The sequence below is a fragment of the Crocodylus porosus genome, unplaced genomic scaffold (genome assembly GCF_001723895.1).
Source record: "Crocodylus porosus isolate Cpor-Errol unplaced genomic scaffold, CroPor_comp1, whole genome shotgun sequence".
NCBI classification, from domain to species: domain Eukaryota; kingdom Metazoa; phylum Chordata; order Crocodylia; family Crocodylidae; genus Crocodylus; species Crocodylus porosus.
The window spans coordinates 53,080,159-53,098,349 of NW_017728943.1; the positions used below are offsets into that span (position 1 = coordinate 53,080,159).

At 41.0% G+C, this 18,191-nt stretch overlaps 1 protein-coding gene across 1 annotated transcript in view; it reads right to left on the reverse strand.

The window, feature by feature from the left end:
• EPAS1 (endothelial PAS domain protein 1) overlaps positions 1–18,191 on the reverse strand; it is a 120,415-nt gene that overhangs the window by 34,994 nt on the left and 67,230 nt on the right. Inside the window, exons 2-6 of the mRNA XM_019549366.1 lie at positions 17,959–18,149; positions 2,776–2,927; positions 1,557–1,641; positions 781–899; positions 470–672 (exon numbers count right to left, since the gene is read on the reverse strand). Of these exons, the coding sequence (XP_019404911.1) occupies positions 470–672; positions 781–899; positions 1,557–1,641; positions 2,776–2,927; positions 17,959–18,149 (750 nt within the window). The remainder of the gene's footprint in view (positions 1–469; positions 673–780; positions 900–1,556; positions 1,642–2,775; positions 2,928–17,958; positions 18,150–18,191) is intronic.

Here is an 18,191-nt window from a genome sequence, read left to right on the forward strand (position 1 = left end):
CCAGGTTTATCTCAAACCAGTTTCAGGCATTTTCAAACTGATTTATCTGCACTGAACATCTGTTCTGTTACAGGTTTAAACCAGTCTCTGATCACAAACCAGTTTATGTGTAATGTCTGTCCATAGCCTAGATGCTTAGACTCATCTCCTTAATCTTATCCCCTTTTATCAACATGGATTTTTACCATCTCAACTTTTTCTGTCACCTTCAGTTGGTGCTATGTGCCCGTGCCTTTCCAGTTAGAAACCTGCAACCACTTGATGCATCATTAACTCTTGTTGGTTGCCCTCCAGCCCTACTACTGTGGGACCAAGCAAGGACAGAGTATAACTCTAGTGCAAGTGAAATAATATAAACTTACTCAACTATGAAAAGGGTTCTGAAAATAAAGATCCTGTGTGTTAGCCAGTATGTTAGTTAAGATAAACCAGAACCCTCCCAGGACAGGAACAGTAATTGGCTCTTTACCTGTCATCACAGTAAGTGAATTTCATATCCATGCTGTGGCGACTCAAGAAAGTCTTGCTGTCCAGTGGAATATCAATGTTTGAGGGGTGCTGAATGGGCTCACACATTATTATAAGGCAATTGAGGAGGGGCTCCTTATACCCACACAGGCTGTGAGGCGGACAAGTGTTATACACCTTAATTTGTCCAGTGCAGTGCAAGACCTGAAACAAGTAATTATTTTAAAGCAAGGAATTAGTTTTAAATGTATGTTTGATAAACAGTCATAAAATCTTTTACCCATGGAACTTAATGGGGCTGAAATGAGGTACCTTCCACGTGGCAGATTTAAGGTTTACAGTCCTGCCTCTGTTAGTAACCGTGCATTTCATCCTCATGAAGAAGTCACGCTCTGTGGACATCTCCTTGCTTTTCTTTCCAAAACTTGGACCTACCATGAGAAAATAAGATAATAAACCTTGTGAGGAAGTTAGGTTTCTTTTTGGGGGAACATCTTGCTTCTTGTGTTTTAAGCACAAAGGAATTGTAGGTAACATCAGATTGCTTGACTTCTCTAAAACTGTTAGCCAAACAGCAACCTTCCATAACAACACCTATGTACTCACATCTTTAAGAGTCAGCTACTGCTGAAAACAATTCCCTTCAAATGATGTACATCCAATTAAAGCCCCATAAAAGAGGCCCAATTCCACTAACTGCTTCCTGCGCAGACCCTCACCTATTCTGAATAATATCTAGAGCTGGGGCCCAATGGTATAAATGGGACTTCAAAAATAGTGCAGGTGTCCAGGTCTGTTGTAACCATACATTTTAACTTGTAACACAATCTTTAAAAATGGTGATTTCATGTGAAGATTCTTCAACTTAAGCTGATGACACGAAAGAACCAGAACAGGTTCTTAGCACAGCCATACGAAACCAATCTTTTCACTGTTTTCAAAATCTTGTTGTTAAAAACTATTCCAAGAATGAAAATTCCCCTTTGCTCATGAGTGACATGGATATTATCAAATACCTCCTTCCTGTCAGTTACTGTATTTATTGACTTAAAAAGCAAAACATGAAAATACTTTTTTTTTTTGGTTACCAGTTTTCAGACTCAGATTCTCTCGAATTTCCTCATGGTCACATGGGTGAGTGAAGTCAAAAATGCTGTGCCCAGTTAATTCCACCTGTTCGAAAATATTTAGCAAAGTGTGAGGAGAAACAGTTTATATATAAACACATTTTAATATTTCAGAAAACTTTTGGATCACGTATTCATTCCATACAGAGAAAAAGACAAATTAGTATAATAGGCCTCAAATTTTCACTTGGTGTCTACAGGTATAGAACAAAAAAAAAACAATCAAAAAAATCTGCAGGTACTAAGACTAAATTAAATAACATTTAGGCTTAGAACTATACCCTAGACATTTGGCAACAAAGCAACCAAGACCACAGAGCTCAATCCATTTGCAGCAGCTGAACTCTCAGTTTTAAAATGTTGGAAACAGAGACAACAGGCCTCCAACAGAAGATACAACCGGCTAAATGCAACTCTCTGTAATTGTAAGGGTGTGAATAATTTCAGCCCAGTCTTTTTTATCAGCAATTAATTGGTAGTCTACCCTCTGTAGATGGAGTTGTTTACTTCAGTTTAGCTGGTACAATGACAAGTAACTCATATCTTGACTGGACAAGGTGATATTTTATTGTTCCTTTAACATTCTGTACATTTGAATACCTGCTTTTGTCTTGGATGATGTCTCCTCCTGTCTGGAAAAATCACTTGTGAGGGGACAGACATATAACAGGGGACAGAATCTGCCTGTTAACACCAGAAGGAGAAGAACTGGTTCTCCAAAACATGTGGAAAGACAGGCCAAGGGCAAACACAGCTCAAGGTGCAGGATCTGAGTTTGCTCATCTCCGATAGTCTCTACAAATTATTATTCCAATGATCTCTACAAATCTGGCAGCTCCAAATACGTGGAACAGTGGCTGCAGTATATATGAGGGCATCACCAACTCTCCATGTAAATTCTCTAGCTAAGCTACAGATATTCTTCATGGATCTCCCTCACGCATAGCTGTTGGTGATGTTCTACCTCATATGAAACATTTAAATAGGTATTTGGCCAAAGAGTGGAGGAGAGAGAATGGAAGAGCATCACCCTATAGCCTAACAATTAGCATGTACACCCTTAGTAAAGGAAGCATCGGGCTTCCAGTTCCTATTCCAGTGACACCAACTAAGCACATTTCAAGTATTTAGGAGTTAGGTTTCAAAGACAGCTACCAGAACATGTTAGGGAACAGATTACCTGTGTAAGGCCCATGTATTTGTTGATGTTCTCTGACAAGAAGATCATATCTCCATCTTGTGTCACCACAGCAATAAATCCCTCCAAAGCTTTCAAGTACAAGTTGTCCATCTGCTGGTTTGTCTCTAGTTCATTCTCAATGTCAGAACACACTAAAATAAAAAGCAAAGGGGCCAAAATAATGAGTTTTCATAATGATGATTTTTCTGCTACGTATAAAAATCACACCCAATAGAAAAGCAAAATCTGCCTTTTCTGATACCACAGTGATATTTTTATAACACTAGTCCACTCTCACTCTCCTGAGGTGGAGGTGATTAGGCAGACCATCAGCATATACTCTTCATCGTTAGGAAGAAAGTAAAGATATCTTTTGTACAGGTGAAATAACATTTTCTTCTCTTACAGTAACTGTGACTCATCTCAATGCTTTTTTCATATATATTCTCCCTGTGTACAGTGAGGGCTGTGCCTGCACCCTGAAAGTGCCTAAGCCACCAACCAGAGACAAAAGCGTGGGGCAACTCCAACCATTCCCCATGTCCTTTGACAATACAGAAACTCGATTTTACCAGATGCATAGTAGTGAGCAAAGATGAAGGTCATGAAATAAGATCTGAATTGACAGACCTTTCAGAAGTGAGAAGGACACTTTCAACTAACAGCCCTTATCTCCAAAACATGTATGTGAAGTCAGATTTCCAGGGAGTCCATATACCTTGTCTGTAAAGGTTGTCTAAATGGCTGCTGAACTCAGCATGGAGGCTCCTATCATCAATAACTTTGGTTGCAATAGTAAAACAGTAGGCTTTCAGAGTGTCTTTTTCCATCAACTTAACTATGACAGGATTTGCAGGTAAAACATACAGTGACATATCTAATTGAGGCATACTAATATGTAGAGTCTTCAACCACCCTTGTAATAAAGGTGAACTCTGGAAGTCTGAATTATGTATGTGCAAGAAACCAGAAGTTTTGAGAAACTGGAGACAAGTCTTCACTGATGTCTTGATATGAGTATTTAAGTGGGTTGAATGGTCAAATCAATCTTGGAATATTTATCTGGAAAGACAGGTCACTGTCATGGTAGAATTTCCTAAAACACCATTAATGAATGGGAGTTAATGTTGAATTTTCCTCCCCTACCTATCCCATAAAAGGGTGAAAAGATGGAAAGCCTGCTGAGTAGACTTGGTTCTGAGTTGAGATGACTTTACAACAATTAGCCAGCTGCCTATATGTAGGTAAGTTTGCACTCTTTGTGAAGGAAACATACTTACAATGGATATAACAATTAGGCTTGGAGTGTTTTGTTGGTGAATGGTTAAAACGTTTACAAATCTCCTTGTGGGTGTGAGTACTTCAGAGAGTGTAAAGCTTCATTTTCGTATTGAAAAGTTTTTATCCTTCAAATGGATGGTCCTCAATTTTAATTTGTAATTCTTTAAGGATCAAATGGTTGAAGCTAAGAGGACCTCCTCATAGCAACCAAAGTAGGTAGAGATCCGAAATCTGTATTTGCAGCATTACAGGCTCCTTGTGGGGAATAGATATATGGCACAAGTTGATTTTCAGGAGTCAGAGACAAAATCCTGTTATTATGTTTGCACTTTTTGGTACAGAATCCAAATCCAAATAATCATGTTTGGTAATAATTACATCCTGGTAGGTAATTACAACATTGCAGGCTTATTGAAGAAAAGAAGGGAGGGGGGGAAATCTATCAAAGGACTGAGTAATAAGCTTGGACTTCTAAATAGTTTAAACAATGAAGAAGCCATGCAATGTGCAGAAAATCCCAAGCATCAGCTCATAGCCATGAGCAAGCACTGAAGAGGATCTCGGGGGGCAGCTCTACGATTTTGCCCTTTATTGCCATTGGCTGGGAGCACAAGAATAATCAAGGCACAGATGCAGTTCCCAACAGACACTGACGACTGAAAAAAAAAATCGAAATCTGAGTGCACTGGGCACCAACACTGACCTATATACAGACAAGCACTTGAACAATCATTTCCTTAATTTTTTTTAGTGCTATAGCTTCAATGTGCCAAGTTTGTTTTCCAGTCAATGAGCACACTTTGAGCTTATTAGTAAAAGGAAATGTTGGACTCTCACAGTCTCCTCCGCAGCCCCCAGTTCCTGCTGCCCTTTATAAAAGTGATGGTGGATTCATCTTCCTCACCCTACTTCACATCCCTATAAAAAACACTGACTTTGGTTACCTTCTGGAATCACAAAGCAGCTTTTATTTTATAAGGTGTCAAGATACTTGTTTTTATATGTTAACAAGGAAGAAACCAAGATAAAACATTACATTTATTTTTATCTAATCAATTATTTAAGAATATAAGGTAAATTCTATTTATAGCTTCTGCATTTGCAGTGGGTAAAGCATAGGGAGCACTGGGAATTGGCTAAGATAAGAGGAGACTAGCAGGATAGAATAGCCCAAGGGGGACTAAAAAGTTGGGATTACAAATAACAGTGGCCATACACGGTTGTTCCTAAACACTGAATCCTAAATGCCCAGCAGAAAAGTAGTTAAGACCAGTCCTAGAGCTCACTGGAGAGCTTATTAGTTATTATGCCCCTGCTGTTGTATGCTTTGGGAATCCACAAAGAGTCATCCTCCATCCATTTTCCATCTCCTTGGCTAGGGACAGACGTTCAGAAAAGCCTGAGCCGGAATTGATTCAATCTTTGCAGGTTAGTGTAACCTGCAAAACTTGAACCAATTTGGAGGTTGATAGACGTTCCCTTTTCATTCCAGAAATGCAGGCACATGCCTGCAGTGGCTCAGGTTAGAAGCTGGGAGGCACTACAGCAGCCCTCCCTCCCTTCCACAGGGCTGATCTGAGGTGGGGTGGGCATCCAGACAGGATGCTCTGGTTATTCTCCCCCCTGCTCCTAAGCAGCCCAGCAGGGAATGTTTATCACCCCTAACTAATGGAGCTCTTCTTAAACAGGTTGTCCAAGGAAGGAAATTATGCTACCTGTTGATTAGCTCCAAAAAGCCTGTCTGGCTTAGTCTTCTCCCACAGCACGGACTGTAGCCAGCATGTGGTCTGCTAGCTTATGCTGAGGTGGTTGCATAAGGCAGAGGGGAGGGGTGAATAATTCCTGTTTAGCAGGAAGAAGCCAGGCAGATGCTCTGTGCCTGCAAGTCTCTGCCAGAGCTGGAGCCAGGGGAGGGGCCAGCCCTGCTGTGGAGCAGAGAGCCCCACCCAGCCCAGAGAGCATGCCAGGATGCTGCGGGTGTCTGGTTTATCTTAAACCAGCAAGGGGTCTAGGAAGACACTGCATAAACCAATTTGACCCAGATAAGTTAAGTCTGATACTACATAGAACCAGGTTTATTTCAAACCAGTTTCAGGCATTTTCAAACTGGTTTATGTGCACTGAATGTCTGTTCTGTTACAGGTCTGATCACTTATCCCAGTTTATGTGTAATGTCTGTCCCTAGCCCTCCTGTACAGGGCAGGATTTAGTTGTAATGCACAAGGGTCATTTCATTTGTGCATAATGGTTCAGATTGAATATGTGGGGCTAATTTCTCTTTGCTACAAGTACACTGACTTCACTGGAGCTCCACTAAGGATGGTATTGCCCTAGAGAATATAAACAGTAATATATTTGAATCACTTGGACCGTAAGTCCCAGTTAAAAACAAGGCAAGTGCCTCTGTTTCCCAAGTAGTGTTCTTTTGCTAACAGAATGTCCCGGAAGTAAATAGTTTACCCAGCAGGAGCCATGGCCATAACCCAAAACAAACCACACAGTGCGTGTTTACAGCAAACCTAACTTTTTTGACTCTTCAGCTTTAACCCCAGGCTCTCTTCTCCATTTTTTCCCAACTCATTAAATTTGCATTAGCAAAACATCATGCCATTCAAACACAGGGAGCCTGCCTATTCAAAAGTCTTTTGTATTCCCAAACACTCAGTGTCTCCACAGGGAAAAGGCAAACACTTACTTGATTAAGTTTACTTTTCCATATATGTGTGTGTGTGTGTGTGTGTGTGTGTGTGTGTGTGTATGCACACATACACAGAATGACTGCACTGGAATATTCATATAAGAGCTGCAGGATCAGACTTCAGAGACCCCAACTCAATAAAGCACATAATTAACTTTTCTAAGTTGGATCCTTAAGGCGTGTCCAGACGAGTACGAACATGTGGTTTGTAGCGCTTCAAAGCACTGGAAATCCCAGTGTCAAAAAAAACCCCACCACTGAAAAAAGTGGTGTGGTACATGCAGCAGCAGCATATGCTACCAGGAACGGAGCTTGGTTGGCCAGAGCCACACTCTGCCTGCTGCCCAGGCTCCAAGTGGCCAGACTGGCACTGCTGCCGCCTTAGGAGGCCCCCAGGACTCCAGGTGGAGTGCACAGCAACAAAAAGCAGCAGCACAAATTTCTGCCACTGCTATTTTTGCCACGGCAACTGCATGCCTCTAGATGTGGGGACATGCCCTTATTGTCTAAAGCTTTTAGAGTTATCTGAGTACAAGAGAGTGGCTAACCCTTCAAGAAACCAAATGGTCTTAATTTCAGTAGTCAATGGCTTCCATAGGTCAGAGGCATAACTAGTTACTTAGGTGCCCTGGGCAAGAGGGGGCATGCTGGGCAGGAAAGGAGGAGGGGGTCCTGAGAGAGTTTTACCTCAAACTGTAGCTTTTGCTGCCAAGGATACTGCATCCTGACTCAGGGCTGCTACTGCTGTGTCAGGTTTAGGCTACTGTTGTTTCAGTGCAAAACCCCTAACACACTAGATGCATGAACCCCTGTGGCACATGTTCCCTGGGGGAGCCACCATTCAAGAACACCCTCTAAATTTGCACCCAGGACAGGTGCTCTGCTAATATATTCTGTTGTTTCCAAGGATATGTAAAACTTGCAGAGCCTACTCTTGTATTTATCCAAGGCTTCGACTACCTTTGAAGTGTTTTAGTTCAAAAGTGCACTGCCGCCATTTTCTCAGCACAGACAACTGCATGAACCAAATGTGCCCGGAGCTGTGACACATGCATTTTGTACAAATGCCCACTAACTCTAGATAAAGTGATTTAACTTGTATGTTTAGACCAGCTAGAAATCAATGACAAAAATCCAAAATGCTTTTATGGAAGGTCAGTTTGGCAGACACATGGATAAAGTCCATTTTTTAATGCAAGCATCTGTGAGAAAATCCTCTTCTTTTGTTTTTGTTTTAAATATTCTTGGCCAATTTACCTTTGGACTGAACTGGAATTTAAGTATGAAAATGTTCAGCTTCACAGTATAATGTAACATCCCCACCTAAAAGTTGGGTGCAAATGAAAATAGAAAGGTAAAATGGAATAACTTTTTAACTCACATTTATAGTAGTCATAATAGCACTTACTAAGACACAAGTGCCCTAGAAAGGTCTGTTCAGATTTCTCAAAGTCTTAGAAAGGATTAACTGAATTTGTGTTTAAAAACTAATTTTTTTTTAAACAAGAATGAAATATTCTACAAAGAGGATATGCCAAACATTTTTGTTTCACTTTCCCTTTTAATAATGGTTGAGGAGTAGTTATTAGGCATGTGCAAAGTGGCTAGTATTTGCTTTGGATTTGGATTCGGCCAACTTGGGGGACAGTGATTCGATTCAGTGATTTGAATCAGTGTCCTGTATTGATTCGGCTGAATCTGATTTGGAGATTTGGCCACCGCCAAGTCTCCAAATCAAACAAGCCCCATCCCCCACCTGCTCTCCCAGCCTCATCAATGGTTGCCCCATCCGGCCCCAGCATCCCCACTGCCCTGCATTGCACTGGGGGCTCTGCCATGAGCCCCTATCTCCTACCCACTCTCCCAGCCCCACCAATAGCTGCCCCATCCAGCACCAGTGTCCCAGCACTTTTTTTTAAAGCCCTGTACTCACTGGCTGCTGCCAGGCAGGGTGGGGGTGAGGGCGATCCCCGCTGCCCCCCATTGTGCAAGGGGCTCTACCACAAGACCCCAGAGACCCTGATGGCCGCTGCAGCAGCCAGTGAGTGTGGAGCTTTTTTATTTTGTTTTTAAAGAGCTGGGACACTGGGGCAGGGTAGGGCAGCCATTGACAGGGCTAGGAGAGCGGGCGGGGGTTGTGAGGAGCTCAGGGGAGCTGGGGGAACAAGTAGGGAATGGGGCCTGGCAGTGGTCCCCCCATGGTTCCCTACCTCCTCCTCCAGCACCCGCCTACCCCACCCCCTACTTGCCAGCATGGAGTCTGGGTCCAGCTCCCTGTGGTGGTGAGGGGGGACTGCCTGGATATCTGAATCTCTCTGAATCTCTCTGAATCTTTTTCAAATAGATTTGGAGAGGTTTGAATTGATTTGGACCTTTTTATTGGTCTTCCGATTTGATTTGGATTCAGAGATTTGGCCACTGAATCTGGCCAAATCTCCTCTGAATCAAATTGGCCCCCCTAACTTCACATGGCCCTAGTAGTTATGGCATCTTCTTAAGTAATATTTGGGAATAAAGGTCAAAATTTCATTTTACCCATTAAATTTACTGGAATTTAATATAAGCCTATTTGTACTGTGGCTAAACTTAAAGGCCCAAACAAGACTGAAGCCACTCAATGCAAGACAATGCATGGGAGAGAATCCATGCTCCCAAGAGTCTGCGATCTAAAACAGACAAGATGATGGAAAATGGGAGAGTGGAGAAGCACAGAGAAGAGAAATGTTGCCTAAAATAAAGGACCATATATGTGGAATACCTGGGAACAGAACCTGGGTGCCCTCAGTACCAGTCTAATGCCTTCTCCACTGGATCATGCTGCCCCATGAGACAACATTCCTTAGTCTGACAAATGTCAGTCTGCTATATCTTTTCAATCAATTCTACTTTGATCAGAGAAAAATGCAAATAATCAATCATTTTTGAGCTGTTACAGCAAATACTTGTTGTAATGTTTGTAATAAACTTCTTTTAAGCTAAAAATAGTTCTTATAAACAAGCTTTGATTTATTCTTGCTGTCAGGATGTGAACTGTTACCAAGTTTTAGAACACTTTTTCCGTAGATGCATGTCATTTCCTTCAATCCAACCTTCTGGAACAAATCTGTATGCTCAAAATCAAACTCTTGCTCAAGAAATAACTGTTCAGGTGTAAGAAAGCTCCTTTCCCATTTTCAGGAAAAGCCCATACTCTTTCAGGCACCTTGTAACTGGCTTATATGCTATATTTTAAAGTCAAAGAAATATCAAGGATACGTGTGGTCTATTGGTAGTTGTCTATATTGGCATAACTTGAATTCAATTTTCAGTGCTTGGTCTCCTACTTTGGATTCAGAAGGTTATTTGAAATATGGGTTAGATATAGTGCTAAGCAGCTGAAATTCTATAACTACTCCTTCCTTAAAAAAACGGCATCTGGGCTGGAATGGGAAAAGAGTATGGGTTCTTTAGAAGGATCCATTCACTCTCTCTGTCAAACTGCATTAGGAAGGCACACCAGAGAAGCACAGTACAGATACATCAGAAAAGTGCTGCTGTATGCTTTCAACATGTTGAAGGCTCATTTAAAGACTTGAACTTTTAGAAAAACATGTATTTTATCATTATTTGATACAAAGCATTCATAACCATTCATATTTAGGGGCTGATCCTGTAAGGTGCTATGCACCCTTCAGTTCCTGAGGCAATCAATGTGCACTACAGATATTCAGGACTCACTCCCCTCCTCCAAGGATTGGGCCATTGGCTGACAGAACACTGCAGTGCAACTTCTCAAAAGAGAGAAGTTCAGGCAATGAAACATTCAACACACTGCAATGCAGGGAGTTATTTTCTAAATTTAATAAACAAACACACACATTATTTTTAAAGCACTATTCTAGGCTACATTGGTCTCAGATTAAGTGCATGGTGTCTAAATGTTGTAAACAATGACCAAATCAGTGCTCTGTATAGCACTGTATGCTAGTCCTTAAATCCATACAGAAAAGCTATTTTTTCCCTTCCATTCCCCATGGGCTTTCCAGCTCCGTTGTCTCCCCCCCTTGAAACAACTTTACACTGGCTTCCTTGCAGCCTCCCTTCTCTGAAACAACTTCCTGTCTGCTTCCCTGCCCCTTCACTGTTTCTTCTGCTGTCTCTGCGCAGAAACAACTCCCAGACAGTTTCCTCTGCTGGACTGCTACACAGAAAAGTTTCCCAGGTGTCTGTCTGACCACTTGAATGGGCAAAGGGAAAGCTGACAAAATATTCTTTGCCTGATTAGCAGGGCTAAAGAGCCTAGCATAATATGGGTCACATCATGCAGCCCTGACAGACACAGCTCCCTGACGTCAATTAGAGTTCTGGATGTGCAAAGCAGTAATCCCCATGATGCTTTTCTTGTGAAAGTTGTCACAGTATGCAGTTGGCTACTGCCAACAGCTGATTTTTAACATGGCCTACTAAATAGACTCTGCTGTTGTCTGTGCGTTGGAAAAAACACCAGTCCCTAAAGTGCATATTCTAACAACTTCAAGACAGATAATGCAAATAAATGCCTTCAATCTTTTTGACTACTTTGGTTTTGAAGAGTCAGTCAGAGCATCTTTTACCATGACTGGATTAGACAGAAAGATAGTAAAATATACCATGGCAACATAATTAGAAGACACCTTAAAATTTTTAAGATAATCATAATTAAATGTTACTTTGCCTAAAGTTTCAATTATATTGTGTTCTGTTCTGTTCTGTGGACAACCTGGAAACAATATTATAAAGCCATTGTTTCAGTTTACTTCCTCTGATACTAATCTCAATCAGGCCATCAGACCAGCAGCCTGCATTTTTAAATGTTAAAGGCTTCCTTTCCAACATTCCCACACAGAATTGCCTACTGTGAAAATCAAAGGGAAATTACTAAGAAAAGCAGCATCTTTTATAAAGCAAAAGCTGGTATTTTTTACCCTTTTGAACTCCAAGATATGCAACCAGCTATTTCCTATTGTGACAGGACACAAAGGAGCAAACTCAGACCCTTCAATGACTTCAGCTGAGTTGTAATCTTATGCCCAGAAATTGGGATTTTCAAAGGGGCTTCGTTGAGCAGGTGGCAAGGCCCTACCACTGAAATTTTGGCTCTGTTTCTGGTTCTGCACTTGGCTTGATGAAGGACCTCAGACAAATATCACTTAACTTCTCTGGGTCTCTGTTAGAGAATATACAAAGTGTGGATAATGATACTGATCTCCTTTACTAAGTGCTTTAAGATCTGTCAATGGAAAGTGCGGTGTAAGACCTAGATGTTTTGGAAGTGTTTCAAGTTCTATTGATGATACAAGGTTTCTAAATCCAAAGGATTTCCATCAACTTGAGTAGAATTACTAGTGATTCACAGTAACAGCAGTATTTGGCCCTAAAAGAAAAACAATCAAAGAAGTAGTCTAATTCCTTTAGGATACCTCAATTAGATGCACAGAAATTACTTTAGATGATACTGTTGGTGGGTGACCTTAGAAATGAGAATTTACAAGACTACAGCCTACAATCAATTGTCTCAACCTACATATGCCCCTTTAATCATTGGATAAAATGTGACACCAGTGCTGGAAGCAGGGACCAGAATCCAGCACCACTCCTTCCTAGAGGAAGTCTCATCCTTTGTTTACTCATCCTTTGGCCCTACCAGTCTTGCACTCCTTTCTACACAATGGCCCAGCTTTAACAGGAGGGATGGAGAATGCCCCATCTCTGATTAGGGGACTCTTCTGGGATATGGGGGAGTATGGGTTAGAACTGCCTCAAGCTGAACTTTCTCACTTCTTGAGCAAGTGTTCAAACTACTGCTGTATTACATAAAAGATGGGCCTGTCTCCACCTTCCCCTCCTGCCATCATATTTTAAAAGAAAAGAGTATGTCAATTGTCTGTGCCAACAAGAACAGCTTAGATGCCTAAGTCCAGGAGGTGGTTCTGGACCGTGACTACCAACCCCTCATAAGTGCTTAATTCAAGGCTAAAGGTAAATGCTGAAGTCTGAAAGAAAGGCAGTCTGGAAGAAAGCCTTGTCTTAGAATGGAGTATCAAACCACCCCAGCTGGAAACTGTGCAGACTGGTGATCCCAGGAACCAGGGTCAGCCAGGGATAGGCACACAAGTTACTCCTTCCACACCCCTTCCTTCAGTCAATTTCTTATTGGTGAGGTTAGACACCCCTTCTCCTGCACTCCCTCCACTCACCATGGTGGACACTGTGAATCCCATTTTTAGGCATCTAATGCTCCTCAGTCACTGCATTTGGAACTTAGGCACTGTTCTCAGGATTGTAAATTGCAGTTCTAGAACTGGGTACTTACAACGTAAGCATGGCCACGATGAGCATCACTGTGCAACCGTCCCTTTGTGGATCTGGGGCATTATCTCGTCATTTTGGGAACAGCCTTGACTGTTTAGGTTAGACATTTTATATAAACTAGATTTAATGGGTGCACTTATTTTTAAATTAATTATAACTTTACAATAATATTTGCTGCATTTATATACACACATTATGTCAGTGGAACTAGCTTGTAATTCAATTTGAAAAATACTCTAAAAGGCAGCCCAGTACAAAAGTACTGCCTGCTTAAGCACTGTTGTTATTATTCAAGCTTTAATTGTTTTTTTAGCAAAAGGTACAGGCATCTAAACAAACTAAAACAAAACCACTTTGACATTATAGCATGTGTAACATGTTCCCCAGTTAATAGCTTGCAGGGGCTGATCTCTTTAATTCCCATGAATTTTGGTGGAAAGTGGGAGTGCTGAGTGATTCAGAAAACTGGATCTCAAACTCTCACCAAATTCACAATCTGGCTAGGATTTTCAAAGGTGCTTGGAATAACTGGATAGCAAGCTCTCATTGGTAGTCAATGAGAACTGGCCATGTAACTCCATCTATTAATTACTACTAATTTAGACAGGTATAACTTACAGCAGAATGTGGTCCAATCTCTCATAAAGCCCAGTTTCCATTTAGCTTCATATATTTTTCAGAACTGTTAAATGACTAACAGTAATCCTGCTCATGCTGGAGCCAGAAGCTGTATTGGAGCTATAGTTTTATATTAAATTTGATAGACTTTTGTAGACAGCATAGTGGCAAAAATGAACTCATTCATAACTGGATGAGGAAGTACCATGAATTAGAAACTAATTCTTATCTGGCATTTTTATTAACTGATCCGAAAAACTATGCTGTTTAAATATTAACTGGTTTACATCACTATTATAGAGCAAAGGGCTCCATATTACCAGTTACCCATCTGTCTACAGTGACAAAAATCATTTTAAGTAAAATCTTAAATGCTAATATCATATTTATTCAGTTCCAAGATGAGGTTTTCCCCCATGAAACATGGGGGAAATAAAGCCTTGTCTTAGAACAGCTGGGAGCTGTGTGGACCAGTGGTCCAGGGGGCCAAGGTCAGGCAGGGGCAGTGTCAGCAGCACACAGGTTGCTCCTTCCAGCATGTACTCCCTACTTAGCTCCCCTTACCCCATTATCTTCACCAGCAGGGAGCTGATGCTGGAAGGAGGAATCTGGGCACCACTATTGCTGTCCCTCAATGAGCCAGGCTCCCTGTACAAACATTTCCTACAGCACAAGCTAGAGCAGTCCGGCTCCCAGCTGACACAGGCATGGGGAAGCTCCAGAGCCACTGCTGCCCCTGACTGCAGGGAGAAGCTGTGGCGGTGTGAAGGTTCTTCCTTCCAGCCTGCTCCCAGATGGCAGTGGAGAAAAAAGTGGGAGCAGGGAAGGAGAACTAGGCAGGGAAGGATGAACCTACATACAGCCATAGTTTCTCTTTGCAGCATGGCTCAGGAACAGCTCAGGGGCTCCCCTGTGCCTGCATCAGTTGGTCAGACCACTCCAGCTGGGAGCTGTACGGTGCAGCTCTGCAGGCAGACTAGCTCAGTCAGGACCTCATGTCTGCTCCCTAGAGGAACCTGTGTGCCTCTGATGTTGTCCCTGGCTGTCCTGGGCTCCCCACACAGCTGGGCCCTGCAATGCAGAGCAGAAGTGGTACAGGAGCAGCTCTGGGATTCCCCTTCAGCTCATATCAGCCAGGGACAGTGATGAAAGGGAAGTCAAATAGAGCTGGGGAAATGGCAGGGTGCCAGGTAAAAGTGGCAGGGAGGTAGAAACAGGGGTGTAAGTGGTGGAGGGGCAGCCACTGGGACACAGATACCAGGGGAGTACGGCACATGGAGGCAAGGGGCCTCTGCCCGCTCTCTACACTATTTGCCTCCTTGCCACTTGCCCCTCCCCACCCTTGCTTTCCCTACCACTGCCCTCCTGCCCCTGCTTTCTCACTGCAGCGGACGGAGGACAACTTTAAGACAACTCCCTAATAATCAGATTCTAGACATGTAAAATGTATAAATTTGTTATAATTTTCCATGTCTAGAATCTAATTATTGAGGGGAGGGTTTGTCTTAAATTTCCAGGTGTCTTGAATTTGAGTAAATAAGATACTGTGACAGAGAAATTTTTATTTATAAAAGCCATAATTATAGAAAAACCCGGAGAAGCACATGCTTATTCACATCAAGAAATAATTTCAAAATTGATGCAAATGTATTGAAGATCAACATTACTAAGATACAGTCAGAGTTTTCATTTTAGGAGCCATTTTTCTATTGACTCTAATGCAGTCTGCCATTACCCTTAATGACAAGCATATTGGTAGAAAGGAAGTTTTGCTTTATTGTAGAAAATGATTATAAAAAGTATCTGATGTACTAACATCACTAACACTACTGGATTCTAAAACAAATAATCTTTGTAAAATTGTTTCAAATATTCAGAGGTATGGTAACTCTTAGGTGAGCAGACTGAATACATTTATATTGGGCGCATCTTCACAAGACACTGCTGCACTATACAAGTACAAAATAAATGTGCAGTAAACAAAGTTACTGCGCAGTAGCACCAGCAAACACCTTTTAAGTGATGCTACTGCACGGTACCATAATGCTACTGCACAGTAACGTCTCAGCATGGTGTTTACCACATGATACTACTGTGCAGTCGTATCAGGTTACCGCACAGTTGGCATCTCATGTAGGTGTACTCACTGAAAAGAACACAGCAATGGGCCTAGATTTTTAGAAATGACCACTGATTTTTGTGTCCACTTTAAGGTGTCTTAATGGGTTCTGATTCTTGGAGGGCAGATTATAAGCTCTTTCAACAAATTAGCCCCTTTAAGTTTTCTCAAGTCAGGCACCCAAAAATGAATGCATTAAAAAATGATTTGACAATTCTTCATACATTTGATGTCTAAAAATGCACTTCATACAGTAAAAATTAAAAATGTAATAGTTGTTGTTGGGTATAACGTTACATTTATAGCTGGTTTGAAAAATAAGAAGTCAGAATATTAACATATAGGTTGTTCCACTAGTAACTAGTGTGCCATTGGCAGGTGCATTTAGCTGCTGGATGGTATTCCAGTACAAATTAACTAATATGTATTGCCCACCTCCTTTTCAAATTTGGATTCAACATTACAGACAAATCATGTCTATATTAGTTTTCATAACAGTCAAAAAAACTTCAAGCCAATGTCTATAAAGACCCTAGAAGAGATATGGTATTCTTTGATGTCTTTGCCAACCATGAAATTAGACTCAAATCATTTTTAAAAGAGTTCACTTTGCCTTATTAATTGCCAGGTGTACCAAGTACCTTACTGTGATTATGAGAAAAAAACTGGAAAACAGTTCATTGTAACTTCCAAAAACACCCTTATAATGTTATCTGAATGGTTATCTTTAGGGAAAAAGAAATTAGTTTTCCCACAGGGGGGCATTGTCTGTCAAGGAGTGGCATCAGGGGGTAGAAAGAGTAGAGTCTCAGGGCTGGGGCAAGTGGCTGGGCTTCCCAGCCTCCGGGCTGCAGTCTAAATGTATATAAGTGTTTGGCAGATTGGGGTAATCTGTTCCCCTGCAGAGGTGAACTAACTTAGATCAGGCCAGCTATTTTTGGTCTTTTTAAACATCCATGGAAACTTGTACAATTAGGCATTTAGATCAACCTAATTGCAGTTAGGTCAATCTAAATGTAACTTCTGTATCTATCCTTGGATTTTAAGTGCTTTGGAAATCATCATATGAAAGTCACCACAAAAAGTTCAAGACTTGTGGCCTGCAAGATCTGATAATTATAGAAAATATGTAAATATTCAGATCAATTATTAAGTTATTGATGCTGTTCTACAATTGTTTAGTCCAAAGAAATAAGTAACCTCGATTTCAAGTGTCATAGTTCCTCCTTCACATCCCATTAAATGTAATATTCGAACTGTCCTACCTCCAAACAAGAAATGAAACCATTTCACATCCTTAATGTTTTGTTTCATAATGCTAAATATATGGAGCAGTCTCTGCCACAAATCAGAATAAAGAAGAATGGAAACTGCTCTTATAGTTGCTTTCATTCACTTTGTACATTGCTGGCATCATAAATTTCTAGTGCTGCTCTGACAGCCCTGACAAGTACACTTTTAGAAATTCTGGTGAAGATTATAACATTTCCAAAATGTTACCATAGTTTACACAGGCTAAGAAATCCAAGACACTGTGTGCACTTTCACATGGCACCAATACGAACTAAGTACATAGTTTCTATCTTAAACAGAATTAAAATTGTGGCCTTGGGAATTTTAACATACCATGCATAAAGTCCACCTGAATATTATCCTACTTGCCAACTATAATCAGTGTATAATACAATTAACCCTATAACAAAGCTTATGGACAATCATAGTTTCAGAACAAACTTCTAAATGCACTTATACAAACTTTCTTTCCATGCCAAATGAAGACTGACTTCTCAGCACAGAAATTTTCTGCAGTTTATAATGTAGACATTTTAATTATGATTAAAATATTGAAATATAAAATATTTGAGTTTAATTACTCATTTTAAGAGGTATTTCTTACTCTATGTAAAATTATACTGAATTTAGGTTCAATCATTCTTTTGACAATAAAAACTGTGCAAATTTTTTATGAGATCTATAAAAGTCCTATACTGCCCTGAGTTATGATCCAGTATACCTAGGTGTGTTCTCATAACATACTCTGGCTCATCCCATTATTACTTCAAGTTAGTACATTAAAAGTATGCTCTTTCCACTCTCATGTCTATTTACATTGACCCCATTTCTTTACAGGACTTACCTGAGGATAAGAGTTTGTGGGTGCGCAAGAAACTGATAGCCAGACGCATTATGGATGCCTTATCCAGATGCGAACTAATATTGTGGGGCAGGGGCAGTTCATGAGCTAACTCATAGAATACTTCTGTTTCCTTGCTTCTTCTGCACCTTGCTGCATCTCTTGATTTCTCCTTCCTCCTTTCTGAGCTGCTCCTGCAGGTGAGAAAAAAGACAACTCTTGAGAAAGAAGTTAAA